General features: G+C 42.1%; 1 protein-coding gene across 1 annotated transcript; it reads left to right on the forward strand.

The window, feature by feature from the left end:
* Positions 1-14,056: 14,056 nt before the first annotated feature.
* LOC306854809 (GTPase IMAP family member 9) lies at positions 14,057-19,560 on the forward strand. The gene is made up of 3 exons (XM_079393037.1): positions 14,057-14,113; positions 18,076-18,132; positions 18,224-19,560. Exons 2-3 carry the CDS (start codon positions 18,114-18,116, stop codon positions 19,111-19,113), a joined length of 909 nt encoding a protein of 302 aa, XP_079249163.1. The 5' UTR covers positions 14,057-14,113; positions 18,076-18,113; the 3' UTR covers positions 19,114-19,560.
* Positions 19,561-20,259: the final 699 nt, after the last annotated feature.

Genomic DNA, 20,259 nt, shown 5'->3' on the forward strand with positions numbered 1-20,259 from the left:
CCATCTCTGGCTCAATCTGGCCGAGATGAAGGACGTCGACAAAGTACGCTTTCTCGACGCCTCCATCTCCCAGACGGGGCTATTTGGCGACACTGTCGAGGGTGTTGCCCAGCAATTCTCGGCAGTACAAAAGCAGACGGAGGCAATTCAGCACATCCTCCCTAAACGGCGGGATGCTCCAGCTGCCACCGCTGGCCCAAGGGCCAGGCCCCAGTCTGCTGGTCGCCGTGGGCGCCCTCCTGCGTCCTCCAGAGCTGCTCCGCCCCGTGCTGAGTCGTCACCTAGGCCGGTGCGTCGAGCCTCTCGCAGGAGTGCGGCGCCCCCTGCGCCTCAGCCGGCCGCCAAGTCCTCCAGGAAGACGACAAAGCGGCCCTGACGCGCACAACCCGGAGATGGAGGAATTTGCTCTTTCCCAGGAGAAGACGAGGCTAGCGTCGCTCCTTCCCCCGGAGGAGGGCCGGGTGGAGAATCCTGTGTTTTCTTTTCTTTCTGTTCCGCCACTGGCTCAAGGGCCAGTGGTACCCACATTGTCAAAGAAAGAGCAATTTCCCTTCCCTCCGGGTTCCCAGGTCTGCGGGCTGACAGTGTGCGACGCAATGCCTCCTCACTCTCACCCGAGACCATTTTGCCAGTGGCCAAGAGAGTGCGGTCTGGGGACGCGATGCCTCCCCGCGCACCTCTAGCCAGTCCCCCCGGGGACTTAGGGAGTTTTGTGGGGATGAGTCAGAACGCACTGCCTTCTGTTCCATCCAACCTTACTCCCCCTCGCTGCACCACTGCGGGCACGTCGATTGGGCCTTTGGTGCCGCTTGCACGGTATCTGGGGGCGTGGCTTGCGCTACCCAGCCCGTCTCGCTGGCTCATTCGCACAGTTCGACTCGGCTATGCGATTCAGTTCGCCAGGCGGCCGCCCAGGTTCAGCGGCATCCTCGAGACTTCGGTGGCAGTCCGAGATGCACCTGTCCTGCGCGAGGAGATTGCTGTCCTTCTGGCAAAGGGTGCAATCGAGCCGGTCCCTCCAGCCGAGATGAGGCAAGGGTTTTACAGCCCCTACTTCATCGTGCCCAAGAAAGGCTCCTGTTCACTGTTCCTTCAGAGGCAGGACAGTGGTTCCGCTGAAACAGTTTCAGCAGCTCCTGGGGCATATGGCATCCGTAGCCGCAGTCACGCCGCTCGGGTTGCTTCATATGAGACCACTTCAGCACTGGTTACACTCACGGGTCCCGAGATGGGCATGGCGCCGCGGGACACGTCGTGTCACCATCACGCTATCGTGTCGCCGCTCTTTCAGCCCCTGGTCGGACCTTGCCTTCCTACGGGCCGGGGTGCCCTTAGGACAAGTGTCCCGGCATGTTGTTGTCACAACAGATGCCTCCAGCATGGGCTGGGGCGCTATATGCAACGGGCAGGCAGCCTCGGGGCTCTGGATGGGGCCTCGACTGCTTTGGCACTTCAACTGCCTAGAGCTGTTGGCAGTGCATCTGGCCTTAAAGCAGTTCCGGCCACTGCTCCTAGGCCAGCACGTGTTGGTCCGCACGGACAACACTGCGGCTGTTTCGTACATCAACCAGCAGGGAGGTCTACGGTCACGCCGCATGTCACAGCTCGCCCGCCATCTCCTCCTCTGGAGTCAGTCACAGCTCAAATCGCTGCGCGCCGTCCACATTCCGGGGGAGCTCAATCGTGCAGCCGACGCGCTCTCACGACAGCTCACTTCCCCGGAGAATGGCGACTCCATCCCGAGACGATCCGGCTGATTTGGAGTCGATTCGGGGAAGCTCAGGTAGACCTGTTTGCTTCCCGCAAGTCCTCCCACTGCCAGCTGTATTCCCCCTGGCCGAGGCCCCCCCCCGGCACGGACGCACTGGCACACAGCTGGCCTCGGGCTCTGCGCAAGTATGCGTTTCCCCCAGTGAGCCTGATCGCACAGACACTGTGCAAGGTCAGGGAGGACGAGGAGCAGGTCTTGTTGGTTGCGCCATATTGGCCCACCCGGACCTGATTTCCGGAACTCACCCTCCTCGCGACAGCCCCTCCCTGGCGCATCCCTCTGAGGAAGGACCTTCTTTCTCAGGGGCTCGGCACCATACGGCACCCGCGTCCGGCTCTGTGGAACCGCCATGTGCGGCTCCTGGATGGGACGCGGCAGACTTGAGTGGCCTGCCACAGGCTGAAGTGGAGTCTGTTCGCGGACTGGTGTTCTTCTCGGCGGGAGGACCCCCGAAGATGCACGATTGGAGTGGTGCTTTCTTTCCTGCAAGAGAGGTTGGAGCGCGGGCTGTCGCCCTCCACCTTGAAAGTGTACGTGGCTGCTATTGCGGCCCATCACGATGCAGTGGACGGCCGGTCCCTGGGGAAGCACGATCTCATCGTGAGGTTCCTGAGGGGTGCCAGAAGGTTAAATCCTCCTAGGCCACCCCTGATGCCCTCCCGGGATCTCTCTATTGTCCTGGCTGGACTTCAGAGAGGTCCCTTTGAGCCGCTGGACTCAGTCGAGCTGAAATTCCTGTCGGCCAAGACAGCGCTCCTGACCGCGCTCACTTCCATCAAGAGGGTCGGGGACCTTCAAGCATTTTCGGTAAGCGAAGAGTGCCTTGTGTTTGGGCCGGCCTACTCTCACGTTGTCCTGAGACCCCGGCCTGGATACGTGCCTAAGGTTCCCACCACGCCTTTCCGCGATCAGGTGGTGAACCTGCAAGCACTGCCCTCGGAGGAGGCAGACCCAGCCTTGGCGTTGCTGTGTCCCGTAAGAGCGCTGCGCATATACGTGGACCGCACCCGGAGCTTCAGAAGCTCTGAGCAGCTCTTTGTCTGCCACGGAGGTCAGCAGAAAGGGAAGGCTGTCTCCAAGCAGAGGTTGGCCCACTGGATAGTGGATGCCATCGCCTTGGCGTACCAATCCCAAGGCAAGCCGTGCCCCCTCGGGGTGAGGGCTCACTCCACACGGAGTGTTGCCTCCTCCTATGCGCTGGCGCACGGCGCCTCTTTGGCAGACATCTGTAGAGCTGCGGGCTGGGCGACACCGAACACCTTCGCGAGATTTTACAGTCTCCGCGTTGAGCCAGTCTCTTCCCGTGTGTTGGGTAACAGGTAAGTGGCGGGAAGAGTTGGCCGGTGTCACGCTTGCTGCGCCATTCCCCCTTACCCGGGGATACGAGCGCCTATTCTCTCCTCCAGTTAGTTCCCCGAACGGCGAACCCTGGCGGAGTTCCTCCAGCACCCCCGGCAGTCAGGCTGGGCGGAGCAGTCTGACGCCAGGCCCAGTACCGGTGTTAGCTTGCCCGGGTCTCCGGTCAGCCCCTGTACTCGGCTAGGTGCCCGTGCGGCCTGATTCCCTTCGGGTGATCCCACACGTGTATTCATCCACGGTACGGTTTCCCTCATGGTAAACCCGTGTCTTCCCTTTGACAGAGCTCTGTCAGGCCCTGCTGGCAGCCTTCCTCCCTTCTCCTAGGTAGGATCTGCCCCAGGGTCCAGGCGTATGTAGCACTGCCCCAGGCTTGGGCCAGTCCATACCAGTGTCTCCACACGTTACCTCCCTTCGGGCAGGGTGTGGCCTCCGTAGCGCCCTTCTCCGGAAGGCTCGCTTCCCCGTCGTTACTGCCGGGCTGTAACAACAAACAGGAAAGACTTGAAGCTATCTTTCATAGAAGGTCGAAATCCCTTCCGATTTCTGGGGAAAGGAACAGCGGCTTGGCTATCTCCAGCAGCAATGTACTCAGTGGTCCCTGCGGGCACCAAGGTTAGCGAATTTGCGCTGGGGCGACGGGAAGGTTGCGACCTTCGCATCGCATTTGTCTGTCACGCGCTAGCTTGTCAACATCTGCATGCCACAAGGTCGTGACGGGGTTCAGGTTGTGGCGCTTTCCATAGACCCCTAATGTCGTCACGACATAACTCGTAGTGACCGACAGATAGGGAACGTCTCGGTTACGTACGTAACCCTCGTTCCCTGATGGAGGGAACGGAGACGTTATGTCCCCATGCCACAATCTTGAACCATCGCTGGTTGCCAGGGACACGTTCTCGGCTCCTCAGCGGAAAACCTGATGAGTGGATGCACCTGTCGCCCTTTTATACCCGTATGCACGGGGAGTGGCTCAGGTATGCAAAATCCACTAGCCAAATTTCATTGGCGTTTTCTCTTATCAGAGGCAGTCGGGGCTCTCAAGTAAATCCCCCCCTAATGTCGTCACGACATAACGTCTCCGTTCCCTCCATCAGGGAACGAGGGTTACGTACGTAACCGAGACGTTCTTTTTCCAGGTGCTTCATGGTTGACAAAGACATGAGTGAAATAAATGCTTTGAATGAAGTTTTCCCCGAGTCTGATGTTCTTCTCTGCTGGTACCATGTACTCCAGGTAATATGAATTTTTAAGAGGAATATATAAAAATATTTTTTTCCAGTCATTTTAATAATAATAATAAAAATACATTCCATATCTTCTGGTTAACAGGCTGTTGTTCGATGGTTGATGAAGTCAGATTCTGGCGTTTGTGGGCCACACTCCTCGCATACCCGGAGAGAAGTTCTAGATTCCTTCAAAAAAATGAAAGCTTGTGCTATGGTAGTGGTTTATGTATTTTATGGCTGAATTGTATGGATATACTGCATTTATATTACTTATCATATGATAACACATTTTTCAGTTTATAGAATTTGAATTTATTATTATTTTTGCATATGCACCTAAATAAATTAGGCAGTTATTTGACCAACTTAACTTTTTTTGCGCTCGTCCATTAAAGGTAAAATACAATTTTAGAGAAAGGGAGGAAAAGTATTGGTGTCATAAATATTAAGGTTGCATGTTGTGCCCTTTTTTTGATTGTAGACTCTATTCTTATTTTTGTTCATTGCAGAAGACTGACTTTGACAGTGTGGCTAAAGAATTCCTGAATGACTTTTCTCACTATCAAGAGGTTTGCAAGTACTTCCAGAGGTACTGGGAGCCAATAAGTCATAGATGGGCTGATTATGGACGTTGTTATAACCATGGAAATTCAGAGACCAACAATTTGATAGAAAGGTAATTTCTGTCAGCAAATACTATAATATACTTTCCATAAAAGAAAATGAAATTGTGCAGTTACAGTAAAAAGCTACACATGCTAAATGAATACACAAACTTGGAACATATTGCATAGAAATGACTTTGATGTTAACAAATAAAACTAAAATGGAAATATTTTACTTTTATTCTGCCATTAGTGACCATAGTTATCTGGTCATGTTCAGGTCTGTCAAAATGATCTAGTTAGGGTTTTACACTTATTTAAAGGTTTTATTTTCTTCCACTGAATGCAAAAGACACCACATCGACAGCCTCTATAACCATCCAGTCCTTGACTCACATAATTATACATTTGTTTTCATACTATCATTCTTTTTTCATTTATTTAGATTTTTCCATCGACTGAAATACCAATTCTTATCTGGGATAAGAAATCGACGATTGGATGACTTGCTTGATGTACTCCTTTGCAAGACAGAGACTTACTTTCAGGTGATAAAACACTTGCAGTCAGCTGGAAGAATGCCAAACTGTGTTGCCATGAAGTTGGAGGAAACATTTAACAAAGCAAGAGGAATGATGGAAAAAGGCTGGTCTAACCACATTACAAGAGAATCATCAGAAATATACATGTACAACGTACCATCTGAACAAGACTCCTCACTTTCCTACAGGACCTGCCCTGCAGAGTGCTTCTGCAGTTGCCCTGTTGGTTTGAGAGGTCAAGTATGCAAACATTTGGTGCTGCTAGATGTGGTCAAAGATAAGGATAATGATTCATTCCCTGAACTTGCTCTTCAGCTAGAAGCGCATGCAAAAGCTTTACAAGACAAAGGTCACTTCAGTGTCTGTTGTGACATAAAAATGGAAATCAGCGTGGAAAGCCTTTGTGGGAGAGGAACATACCATGCGTCTTTTAAAACATTTTCGTGTACCTGTTGCACATTCTCATACCATGATATTTGTCCCTGCCTTATTTTAGCACAACAACTGTTTGGAGTGACCATTAATGAAAAAAGGTGCTTTTCTGTCAATCAAACTGACACGGCTGATTTGGATTCCATGCAACAAGATAGCAGTTCAGACTTACAGAAACTAGAAGAGGTTCTTGAAATAGTGAAAAGATGGCAGACTGTTCCAGAGAACATCAAGCGGCAAATAAATGATCTTTACGTTAACGTGCACCAAGAAGACAGAAGTCTTCTGTCAAAAAGGCACTGTACCAATGACACTTCATTGAAGATACAGCCAATCTTCTCACACAATGCAAAACACTGGAAAAAAACTATCAGCATCAAAGAAAATCTGCATTTCTGACACAAATTCAGAAGGGTTCAAAAGAAGAACAAAAACAAGAAAAGCAAGAAAATGCAAAGAACACAAATAGAAAATTGAGTGCAGAATACCTTCTTTTTTTTATTTGTGAAAAAGCTGGGCTGATTTTAGTATTGTCAAATGTCTTTTGGTGAACTGGATGGTGAACACAATTTTCAAAAATCTGTAAAGAATTGACAGTTTTTTTAGTTTCTTTAAATGTGATTAATTTTCTATATAAATTTGATTTATACACATCATAGATGAATTACAATGTGGATAGACTATCACAGTTTCTAAACATTTATGGTAGTACGGTTGAGTGTTAGTGTTCAAAAGGAGAAAACATGCTTCATTTGTCCAATAAACATTTTTAATTCTTTGTCAAACAAAAAAATAAATAAAATAATTACACTGAACATGTTTTTATAAAATTAACAAGAGCATTTTAGACAAACAGGATCATGTTGTCCCACATGATATTTATATTTTAATCAGTAGAGATAAAACTGAAAACAATGCTTACTGATTTAACCTGAACATTCACAAAAAGTTTGGTGTTGCTAGTGTTAAAAATAAAATAATGAAGTTGAATTACTGCATTTCATTTTAAACTTTCTATGATGAAACCTAACACCCCATCAACTGCCTGTGGACCAAATGTGTGGGTTAACAAACTGAAGGGTGATGTAGAGTCCAGGCCCGATTGTAAGTTGGCCCGTACACTAGCGAGAGTTGTCCTTTAATGAAAAAAGATAAAACTGTAAAAACTAAATTAAACAGCCAACATCAGTAGCAACATTAATAGCTGTGCATTAAAGCAATAGTTCACCCAGACATGAAATTGTCATCACTTATCTCCCTCAAGTTGTTCCAAACCTGTGTGAGTTTCTTTCTTCTGTTAAGCACAAAAGAAGATACTTTGAAGAATGTTGTTGCCCAAACACTGACAGTAGCCACTGATTTCCACAGTATGGAAAAAAAATATATATATAAATGGAAGTCAGTGGGGACCAATAACTGTTTTCAAAATATCTTCTTTGTTCAACAGAAGACAGAATTTCATACAGGTTTAGAACAACTTGAGGGAGAGTTGAAGATGACAATTTTCATTTTTGGGTTTTAAGCAAATGTACTATACCTGGTCGCTTCTGCACTCAGGTCACTTATGTCCTTGCGTACCAATTCTGGACTGACATTTTGACATAAGCTTTTGGATAGACCAATGGCTAGATCTGAAGCCTCGCCCTCTGTTAAAGCACTAAAAATGCTTGTCTTAGTCTTAATTTTCTTGGGAAGGGTGAGGACTATTTCAGGCAAATTTTTCTTGCGGCCCTTAAGAAGAATGAACAATAATGCATTAGAACAATAAAAAGAGAAATTAATAGTAAAACATGCATATAAAACAATCATAAAATAACCACTTTATCAATGTGATTGTAAACTTACTCCTAGCAGATCTCTAAAAACATTAGAGGACATGTTCTCCCCTTCTATTCTGCGCTGAATTTCTTCTTTTGTGACAACATACTGGGTCTTTTTCTGGCCAGTGAGGGCTAAGCGTCCAAAAACTTTAATGTCTTTAATGTCCTCTGTGGGGTTATTCGGAGAACAATCTGCACTGTCACTTGCCCCTACTTCCTCTCTTTCATGACCTGCATCACTGTCCATGTCAAAAGTATGTGGCTGTCTTTCCTCCTTGCTGTCTTGCTTTTTTTTCCCTATTTGATGCATCACTTGCCTTGCGTTTTTTACCCTTTGATTGGTCTTTTTTTACTTCCACTTTGTCGGTTTTGTAAGTTTCCCTTTTCTCTCCTCCCTGTTGATCCTTATCATCTGGAGTTTGTCTTGTACTTTCCTCTGTGTGCTTACTTTCTTGGTTTTGTAGATGTTGAAACATTACATTTGCTTCTCCACCTGCTATTTAAAGCATTAGCATGAATAATGGCAAAATAATTTAATGAGGAAAAAATATATACAGATACAGGAAAACACCATACTAAACTGTCATACTAAACTACATCAAACTAAACATCTGTACTGGAATATACGCCATACAACATTTTAACAGTTCTGATATAATACAGAACAGTATTATTATCTAATCACTTTCTCTAATATCGATTGCTTTCAAATGGATTTAAAAGCTTTATGTGTTTCTCAGTGGCTATTTAATCTGGAAACTGCAGTGAAACATGATTCTATTTTTCTATAATTTTGCAGAAACTTTTACATTAACATACACATAAACCTACCCTAATTAAAACTGTAAATTTTAAGTGCTTTAAATTTACATACCCATTTTGATTTATGTAATTCATTGCACTTTGAAATACTTGCTCTTTTAGCCTGTGCATGTTACAGTACACAGTGTGTTGAATAACTGCTTGTTCTTGGAAGTAAAATTACTTACAATTGCAGATCACACAGATGCCACAAGGTGTTCGCTGGCATCTCAAATGGCTGTGCACACCACATTTGGGACAACATACCTAAAATGAAACAATGCTTGGGCTTCTGCAAATTATTACAACATCAAGTGGATACTTCTAATTACCTTGTCTTTCATTAGGACACCCCAGCACACTGTACATTTCATAGCTCTATCTGCAGTGCGGGGAGGATTGACATTAAATTAGTTATCTTGTTTAAGATAAGTATAATTATACAATTGTATATTTAAAAAAAAAAGGAGTACCTAAAGAGGTAAACAGAGTTTGGCAGAATTGTGCCCTCAGTTGTGGTATCTCCACTGAGGTATATCCCTCCACGAATATTTTTCCATCAAGCAGGGCTTGAGCAAACTAAAACATAAATGAAGTCGGCTTTTTAAATAGTAAAAATAAAGCAAGCAACAGCAATTGCCACACTAAAACAAACTGTTGCAGTCATTGTATTGTGTTGTTTCAGTTTCTTCTGCCTCTTGTCTCAAACATATACAACTCTATTACAGTGCTTGCCATCTTGAGTATTTTAAACACATGACATGCTGTAAAGGAGGGTGTGGCTATGGTGCAATGAAGTTAGCCAATCGATATTTGAATTTCTACAAGATGTAACACCTCTTTCACTTCTGTTTTTTTTTTTTTTTTTTTTTTTTTACAAAGTGAAAATGATGATGGGAAATTCTTTTTGGTGCAAAAACTTAGAAAATAACCTGAAATTGCATTTCATTTCCCCTTTAAAAGGGGGGGGGGATAAAGGCCTACCATTAACACATGGACACCACAGGAATGACCATCCTCCTGCCGTGGATGGGGCACATCAGTCCATGTCCATGTAAAGGTGCAGCCCTTAGCTTTGGCAAAAGAACTGAAAAATAAAGCTACGTTATCAGGTATACATTCTAACTGTAGTTCTCTTTTGTAGTCATATGCTCGGTCAATTATGGTATGCAACATTTCACAATTCAACAAAAACATTAGCAGAACAATTTTGTAGTGTACCTCTGGGCCATGAACACACTCTGGCAAATTCCTTCTACAATTACAGGCGTCTACTAGACACCTCTATGCTCTGAAATGGTCTATTTTCTCGGCTTGGTGTCAAGACCGTGATTTGGATCAAGGGGTAGCGTTTCACCGAGCAGGAACGTCCTCTATCCTGCCGGTCCTTTGGGGGCCGAGGCGGTCCTTTGGGGGCCGAGGTTCAGGAGTGGCTGGAGCTGTCTTGGCGGGTTGCTGAGTTGGCGCAGACGAGCTGGACCGTTTCGGGAGGAAGTGCCGCATCGCCTGAGACGACTTCTGAGCCTCCGTAAATCGCTCTGCAAAGCCCTCCACAGCCGGCCCGAACAGGCTGTTGGCTGAAACTGGAGCATCAAGGAAGGGGACCTTGTCCATCTCCTTCATCTCTGTCAGCGTGAGCCACAGATGACATTCCAATACTACCATGCTGGACATAGACTGCCCGATGGCCTGGGCGGTGGCTTTAGTAGCGTGCAGGGCCAGATCCGTTGCGCTCCTCAGGTCCCTGAGTGAAGCTGCATCCAGACCTGCCTCCTCGCTGGCGAGCATCTTGGCCTGAAAGATCTGGAGAACCGCCATAGTGCAGCGCCAAAGCCGCTTGTCCAGCTGCCGAGTAGGCGCGTCCAGCGAGTACAGATGTAGCTCTGCATGGCTTGGACGGATGGTTTGCCCTCGCCTTCCATCCGATGGCCGAGGGCAGGCAGAGATGCGCAGCCATGGACTCATCCAGAGGGGGCAGGTGCTCGTATCCCTTCTCTTCGGCACCGTCGACGGAGGTGAGGGCGGAGGAAGCAAACGATCTGATGCGAGACGAGTAGGGGGCGCGCCACGATTTAGCGGAGACCACTCGAGCCCGAGCTCACTCACAGCCTTGGTCATGATACGGACGAACTCCTCATCCGATCTGGGTCTGGCGCTGTGAGAAGAGGACGGCGGTAAGAGGGCGGGGCCAGACATTGAGCCCGAAAACTCCTCCGCGTCCGAAGCCGGCAGGGAAAGGCTGTCCATCTCATCGTCGCTCCCACCAAACGAGATCATGTCGCTCGCAGCCGCGGAGGGACGCTGATCGGGTTGGGTGAAGAGGACCAGTGATTCATCTCTCTGTGGAGACGGCGAGGCATGCAGGCACTGAGCCAACGTGAGCTCGCAAGTCTCCAGCCACTCAAGCCCTCTGCCCTGCTGTTTTTTCCTCACAGGTCCCTGGAGGAAGAAAATGGGAGGGCGCGAGGAGCGGAGTTACTTTCTGAAAAGAAAGCTACCAGCGAGCGCAGAGAGGCAAGACTGAACGACTCTCAGTGCGAGCAGTCAGCCCCGCCGAGCGCAGTGTCAGCGTGGGATTTCCCCAAGCATGACACGCACTCAGCGTGACTATCATCAGCGCGCAGGGGAGCCCTGCACGTCTTACAATGATGGCGCGGCATTTGCAACAACGCCAAGCTCTTTTTGTGAAGCTCTTTTAGGATTCGCCGGATGGCGGCAAGGGATGGACTGGAAGCAGGTAGCTGCAGGAGGTTGCGATCCAGTTGCGAGGTGTTTCAACGGCGAGTCGGCGTGAGCGAAGGGTCAGCGAAGAAGAAGCTTCGTCGCTGAAGAGAACAAATCTGAGTTGCGGTGGCACTTATATAGCCAGAAGCCCCCCCCATTTTGGTGGGCTTTGGCGGGCTGCATAGCCATAGGCTCGCTCATCACCGCCGCCATGCCACTGGCTCGTTTTTATCGCACAGCACGAACCAATGGACATGCAGTTTCACTGCGTGATTGAAAAGCCTTCAGTGAAGAGGATACAGCGTCTTACGACGCAGTACGAGTGAAATATCGACAGGGAACTGTGATTTATATATAACATACATTATTCTGGGGGCAATGATGTTCATACCTCGAATGAAATGTTTACAAAATGTACCTAAATTAGGAGATTAATCCTGCTTTGAGCTCTTCTAACTCACAAGAGTGAAATGTCATTCTGAGTTGGGCGAGCTGACACGCGCACACGTACACACACGTCTGTTTTTGTGAAAAGTGGGGACATCCCATAGGCTTTTATACTGTACAAACTGTATGTGCTATTGTCCTACACCTACCCTACACCTAAACTTAGCCCTCACAGGAGACTGTGCATTTCTACTTTCCCCCCAAAAAACTCATTCTGTATGATTTATAAGCATTTTGAAAAGTGGGGACATGGGACAATGTCCTGAAAAGTCACCTTCACCTTGTAATACCTGTCATTATACAAATTTATGTCCTCATTTGTCACAAAAACGCACACACACACACATGCTGGTTTTAATGTTTTCTGGGGACGTTCCATATACAGTCGTAATGATTTTGCATACACCCCTTTTAAATAAAATACTGTTTGCAATCTTAATTACGAGGACTCGGGAAATTTCAATATTTTACTTATCCGTTTGCAAATTTAACATTAATTATGATTTTAATTCAACAGTACCTGTTCAAATTTTAGTTAACATCATAGTTAACAATTTCTCATATACATAGGATATATAGGCCTATATGTATTTTATATTATTTAGGCACTTCTATGCTATAGTTCTATATAGTGTATACGAGAAATTGTTAACTATGATGTTACTTTGTTGCACAAACTTTGCATTGATAATAGCACAAAAGGCCATTTCACAAAAATAAATATATAAGCAAACAAACAAATAAATAAACCTTATGAGTGAGCATGACCCTGGGACTCTACTAAAAGTTCACACTTCAACTCCCCCAATGTTCAAACCAAAACTACGCCCTTGTATATATGTAACAAGACTGAACATTGTTCTTTGTAGGCGTTATCACATTCAGCTTTGGAATTTACTTTCTATTTTTTGTTTGAAGAGATAAAAGAAAGAGAAAGCAAGTGAGCGAGGGAGAGCTTTTCACCTACTTTAAAACGAGACAAACAAGCTGCAGATCAGGTTGTGTACTTCAGTGTGTTGAACAGATTAATATTCTGCATTCAGTTCATTAAAGCAAATATTTGTTTAGATAACTAATTTAAATGGGACAATTACATGAACATCATCTCATGTTACATCATGTTTGATTAAATAAGTCTTTATAAAATGATATTATCTAAATTAATCAAATTGCACTGAAATAAATGTTTTGACAGTGTATGTTAGGGTGAAAACAATTGTATGTTGTGTACAACGCAAAATATTCATCCAGAAAAACAGGTTTTGGCAGGATTTATAATGCTCACAATAGTTATGAATAGGTGTGTTGGGAGTTATTTTACAAAAAAAAAAAAAAAAAAAAAAAAAAATATATATATATATATATATATATATATATATATATATATATATATCTTCTAGTAGATTAGTAGATAATATTGGAAAAAAATCTAAATTTATGCCTGGATCTGTCAGATTTATTTCATATGAATACAGCATCTTTAATGGTGTATATATGCAGGGGCGTAGTTTGTGGGGGAGTTAGGGGGGATACAACCCCCCCTAACCAAAACTAGCAAGTACAACCCCCCACAATATTTATACCATGGTCAATGGAAACCTCGAATCAGGCTATTAATTAATTAATTATTTCAATTGCACCTTCTGCGTTTTTCTAAGCGTTAACTTCACATACGAACCGATCGGAGCAGTTATCAGCACAAAATGACTGAAGCGCAGTTCATGAGTGGCGTGCGAATCACCCTATACTCTAAGCACGTTCACCAGCGCACTTGAGAAGTGTGATTTGCGCGAGCCATTCCTATCATGAAGCTGATGGTCAAATTTGTGATCTATTTGTATTATTTAGAGAAACAGCCACTTTAAAATGCTATGGAGAAAGATGAACTGTATCTAAAAAAGGCAAATAAACTAAAAAAGACTGATGAAAAGAGGAGAAAGCAGTCTTGAACCAGCACTAGCACATAATACAATCTTTTTAAACTACCCATGACCACCTTTACTAGAATTTATCACGTTTTATTGTAGGCTTATTTATTGCGTAATTAAACTAATGTTCATCCAAATAAATTAATTAATTCATTTAAAATTCTGACAGAACAGAGAATAGACCTTCAAATAACTGCCCTCGGCCCTGTGACACCATACTACTGCATAAAGCTTTGTTTTGCTGAGGCTCCTTTAGGGAATTAACTCTATCACACTGACTTACAAGAAACACAGTTTCATTTGCATTGGGCATGTTTGCATTATAAATGAGAGGGAGGAGAAAATGTATCTATTTTTAGACTTATATACAGTATATATACACACATGCACATCCTCTCCTCATCAGTGAGCAGCACATCACGGTCAGACAACTTTATTTATAACCAAATCATCATCAAGTAAGTTTTTATATTCGTGCTTAAACATGACTCCTTGTGTAACTATTTTAGATTTTCATCAAACTAAAGTGTCTTTATTATCATCACATGCTTAAAATATAATTGCCCATTGATGTTTAAAACTCTAAAGGCTTCTTGACTGTTGATATTAAAGAAAGTTAGTTGTCTTTCTTAATATTTAGAAAGATGGATAAGTATTTACATACATGCTCATATACTGTATAACCCCGTTAGAAATGTAATGTTCCCAGCTGGTATCAAAGACGTTCCCAGAACGTTCCGAGATGGTCATGATGTGGAGTTCTTTAAAGGGTTGGGGGACGTTATTTGGAGGACCTTCAGGGATTAACACTGCTTAGAGTGTATTTAGTCCCACTCTACAGTGTGTTAAAGTAACACTGAAGCAGAGTTGAACTTAATGAGAATGCTAACAAGCAAGAAAAGTGAAACAGAAAAAAGAGAAGAGACGAACAGAAGCATAATTACAGCTGACTTCCAGTCACAACCTTAGATAAAATTAATTGAAATAAAAGACATTCTTGAGATCTCAGCAGAGGAGGATTAAACAACTCCACAAACAGCATCATCAGCGTCATGCATTACTAACCAGTTTGACAAACGTTCTTACTGAGAATTAACAGAGGTTTAGATGTTGGTGTAATTTCATTAGAAGTCACCGTTTTGGCGATCAGTGTTCGCTTTAGTTGGGCTTAGTTTAGTTGGGTTTTTAACATTAATTTTTCTCTGGCTGCTGTAATTCTGTGTTTAAAAAGCAGATTATTATAGCAAAGAAAGCCAGGAGAAAATGTGATCAGGTGATGTTGGCTGCTTGATGCTGACAAAATCATGTAGTGGCTTGATTCACTGATTGTTACATTCTGGGAACATCATTGACACCAGCGGGGATAATAAATCATGGAGAAAAATGTTGATATTCAAGATGATAAAAAGGACAAATCTTTTAAAATTCACCTTTAATGTGTCAAGATCTTACAAACATAATCCTATCATTTATGTTGGTTTTCAACTTTATTATTCATTTTCATGAAAAAAATACATATATTTACCGTTTCAAAATATCAAGTGGTGTATTCAAATAAAAAGTACTAAATTACTCTTCTTGCATCTTGAATACATTATGTACACAAAAGTCATTAAGGAAAACAAAAAAAAATTAAGTGCAGCTTGTTTATAGATGAGGGGGTTTATCATAAACTTGCATTCTGAAACACTGATTTACAGAACACTTGTTCTACGTTATACTTTAAACAAGGTAAGTTCATCTTAATCTTTGTTTCACAGTGACTGAATTCAGGATTGTTCTGGTGGGTAAAACTGGATCAGGAAAGAGTTCATCAGGAAACACTATACTGGGCAGATATGAGTTTGAAGTGGCTCAATTTCCTGTGTCTTTAACAAAAAAATGTAGTGTGGGTCAAGCAGCCAGAATCTCATTGATCGACACTCCTGGACTGTCTCACACATCCATGACTGAAAAACGTGTCAAAGCTGAGATTGAGGAGAGTCTGAAGATGTCCCCCCATGTGTTTCTGATGGTGATCAAACTCGGGAGATTCACAGACGAGGAGAAGAAAACAGTGAAATGGATTCAGGATAACTTTGGAGAAGATGCTAAGAGATTCACCATTCTGTTGTTCACTGGAGCTGATCAATTAAACAAACCATTGGATGAATTTCTACTGGAAAACCCAGAGCTGAAGACATTAGTGGATGAATACGAGGGAAGATATCATGCTTTCAATAATGTGGAGAAGAATCAAGATCAGGTCACTAAACTCCTGGAGAAGATCAAGACAACCGTAAAGGAAAATGGAGGAGAATACTACACTATTGAGATGTTCAAGAAGACTCAGAGAAAGAGAGTAACAAAGATAATACTTGCTGTTGTTGCTCTGACATGTACTGCTTATGGATTATATCAAACAAGAGCATTTTGGTGTGACTTGCTCCATAATATGTGGCCATTTTAATTCAACCATACTTATGTTGACGTTAATGATCACTATTATTGTATTTCTTTGTGAACTTTTCATTAACAATTTCATTCAGACATGTATGTAAATGAATCTATTAAATAAATAGAGAGAAAATATTACTAAAGAAATCAACTTGTGTCAGTTTTAGTTTTTTAGCATGTCAAATATTTTTACATTTGTATTGAAAAAGCATTTACTGTGTGCAAAATTAAAACGATGAAAAACAATATAACATGAAGAAAAAAAAAAAATAAATAAATGAAATTACGGGTAAAAGTACATGAAAGTAACTATAATAACATGATAAGAGAGCATTATTATTGCGTAGAAAACACAGACACTGTGCTGCAGTACTGTGCACATTCCCCCAGAAAGATGGGCAGCTTTTCATTGTTTGACAGAGACTCAGATTTGTGATGCATGTTTTATTTTGTGTTAAAACGTTTCCAGAATTTGTCCATTATTACAGAAAGTGCTGCTCTGTCTGAGTTTAGTTTTGATCACAGTGTGGACACAACCTCTCTTTCCTGTGGATGCCATGTTTTCCTGTGTTTGCCTGTCTCTGTAATCAGGTTATGCCATTATAGTAATAATATTCTGTGGTTTTGTCCACTGTAGGTAGTTAACCTGTTACCGTTCACCAGAGCGACCTCGCACTGAACGCTCTTTGTTTGCATGTGTCATTGTTTTCTAATAGAATAAATGAAACGGGACAAAGTTAATCTTGACAAACTATATATCATTCTGAGGGTCAAAGCCTCAAGCATCGACGACAGATCGCTGTTTTTCGATGGAAAGCTTATAAGGAATGTATTTGCTACATTTGTGTAAGCAGTACACATCCAAACACGCAGAGTAAAAAAGCAGTACGTACCTTTATCATTGTAATAACGAGCCACAAACGCGTCCACTGCTGAAATCCCAGTTTAGTTAGAGAGGTAAGGGTCCACAGAACAACATCCAGCGAGCACTTTTAGTCCAGCGAAACAATAACGTTGTAATAAGGATGAATATTCCTTTGTTTACATTTCATTTCTTCAGAGAGTTATTGTTCGCACGTTGTAATTGTAATAACGAATAACGAAGAATACTTCAGTATACATACTATATACAAAGCATTTTTTTTCCTTTTTTATTACTCAAATAATTATTTTTGTATTTTTTAGTGCTCAAATAAATCTGTCTATTATTTTATAATTGAAAAACTATGCAGGAATATGTATAATGACTAAAATAGCTTGTATAATTCTGCAATCCATGTGGAGGTTATTTTTCCTCAAACAGGGGGGTGGGAGGACTATAAATAGTTTCAGAAAATATTGCAGGGATCTCATTTTTCATGGTATCTTCTTCAAATTTGAAATATGAACTCATGAGACACATGGCTTTCGATCCATTACTTTTCTGGATTGCTCCAGGACTTATTTCATGTATTTTAATTTAGGTAGGTTATTTTCACCTGTGAGGCCCCAAATGGGGGTCAAATGTTAACAGGTTAAAGGTTGACTAATTTTTTTAAGGAAATGCAGCAGAAACAACTTTTCAAATCTTTATTGCACAGTTGCATTGTTTGATAATATGATAAATATTCAATGAATTTGGAAAGTTCTGTCAAATGACAATGTCAAGCAATTAATTTAAATCGAAATAAATTATTAAAAACATGACTTTTTTAATTCCATTAAAAATTAATAAATATCCATTGTATTTCATTTTAGCATTATTTTGCATTCATTTTACATTTTTATAATGATCTTTGGGTCATTCAACAATAGAAGGTGTCATCTTTTAGAGAAATAATGCAACAAGAAATATCTTTATAAGCAGACATGGAGATCCAGAAACAAATGTTTTATCCTTATCCTTCTTTCTAAACCTTTTAAAACCATTTAAAATAAGATTTAATCTAGGAAAAAACAGCAAGTTTTTATCCTTTAACTAACAAAATGTGTTTCTATATGATAGAGAAGAGGAACCATATCAAGAAACCATAGAAGAGCAACATGGAACAATATCCTCCAAGTAAGTATTGAGCAATCCATCATTTTATCTATTCATCTATTCATCCATCGATACATCCATATCAATGTCTCTCTGTTTGTTTTACTTACAGAGTCAGAAGTGAACATTATGCTGTTGGGAATGACTGGATCAGGAAAGAGTGCGTCAGGAAACACCATCATAGGTGGACATAAAAAACCATTCGAAGAAGATTTTTCTCCTTCATCTGTGACCAAAATCTGTAAAACAGAAACTACAGAGGTAAACGGACAAACGGTCACTGTGATTGACACTGTAGGACTCTCTGATACAGATGTGAAGATTACAGATGCTCAAACTGAAATAGAGAAGAAATTACAGCGTACAAATCTTGATGTGTTTCTGCTGGTGATCAAACTGGGTGAACCTTTCACAAAGGAGAAAGAAGAAACTGTGAAATGGATCCAGGAGAATTTTGGAGCAAGCGTCTTAAAACACACAATAGTGCTCTTTACTCATGGAGATGCATTAAAGGTGCCAATAGAGAGATATCTGAGTGAGTGTGAAACACTGCGGTCAGTAGTTGATCAGTGTTCAGGAGGTTATCATGTGTTTAATAATAAAGATAATGATCGATCTCAGGTCACTGAGCTTCTGAAAAAAATAAACACACTGAGGGTGAAGAATAAATACAGCAGATACACTGAACGTGACTATGCAGAGGCTCAGAAAGCTCTTCTACGCAAGAAATGTGCTACAGGAGCTGCTAAAGGAGCTGCAGTAGGAGCAGGATTAGGAGCAGGAGTAGGAGTAGGAGCAGGAGTAGGACTAGGAGCAGGAGGAGGAGCAGCAGCTGTTAAGATTGGAGCAGCAGTACTAATAGGAGCAACTGGAGGTGCAGCTCTGCTAGCATTAGGAGCTGGTTTAGGGGTGTTTTTTTTGGCAAGAAAATATAATCCCCCTGACAAAGATAATCGTGACCGTAAGACCCTAAGAATCTTTAAAAAAAAAAAGTTTATCTAATAGGTAAAACAAACATTTGAAATAAGTGTGACCTGCATACACTGTAAAAAACAACTTGTAGAATCTACTCGATAAAATTGAGGTAACATTTTGCACTCAGTTTGTGTGAGTAGATTCTACCCTATATATTTGGGTAAAGAATGCCTAAATTTAACAGCTATGACAAACTAAACAAAAATAGGTGAAGTATACCTAATATTTTTCTATACAAGACACAATTAATTACCTATAAATTGATTAGTATTAACTCTATGTTTAGCAGGCAATGGTTACTCATAATAATTAGCCAATAGGAAAATGTTGAAATTTCAACAAACCACCATTATTGTGATGAGTGTTTGCTTTAGTTGGGCTCTTGACTCATACAAAGTTAATTCTCTGTCAGTGCTTACAATATTGTTTCAATGTAAACGCTTATACATTAATAAAGAGAGATGTTTTAAAGTTAAGTTGGAGTAGACTACTTTTTGTGATGGGTGTCAAGCTGTAATAAAGTTGACAAAAATATTAAAAAGTGTTGAATTTGATCATTACTGATTATTACATTACTTTCATTACTGATGTAAATGTTCTGTTTCACAAGTGCAAAGATACTGAGGCAAAATATACAGAAAGATTTAGACATCAACACTCATAATCATAGGTGGAGTTTCACTTTTATGCATGGGGAGGGGGGTCCACAAATATATGTTCTACATTTCATATATTTATTTAAGCTATCATATATTCTACATTAATAATGCATTTAAAATTAACAATGACTGCTGTATAAAGAGTAAAAAAAACCTAATGCAGAAAAGCCGTCTCTTTTTCTGAGTTTTCAGTAGTGATTTAGTCCACCACATTTTTTATTAGCAGGTTTATATATATATATATAAAATGACAAATATCAATTTTTCAGTTAACTTGCTAAAGTGGGGAAATAAAGAAAAGAGAGTGCTTTTATGTATCACGACAATTTGAGAATCATGAGTCGTGGGGAAATGGGGCTTAAGGGGTCATATGATGCAATTTCTATTTTTCCTTTTCTTTGGTGTGTTATGTAGCTGTTTATGCATGTATAAGACCTGCAGTTACAAAGCTCAAAGTCTCCTAAATTCTATCTAAAAGAGAAATGGTAAACGAGAAATGGGCTAAAACGCCTCA

The sequence above is a fragment of the Barbus barbus genome, assembly GCF_936440315.1.
Source record: "Barbus barbus genome assembly, chromosome: 3".
In the NCBI taxonomy this organism is placed as follows: domain Eukaryota; kingdom Metazoa; phylum Chordata; class Actinopteri; order Cypriniformes; family Cyprinidae; genus Barbus; species Barbus barbus.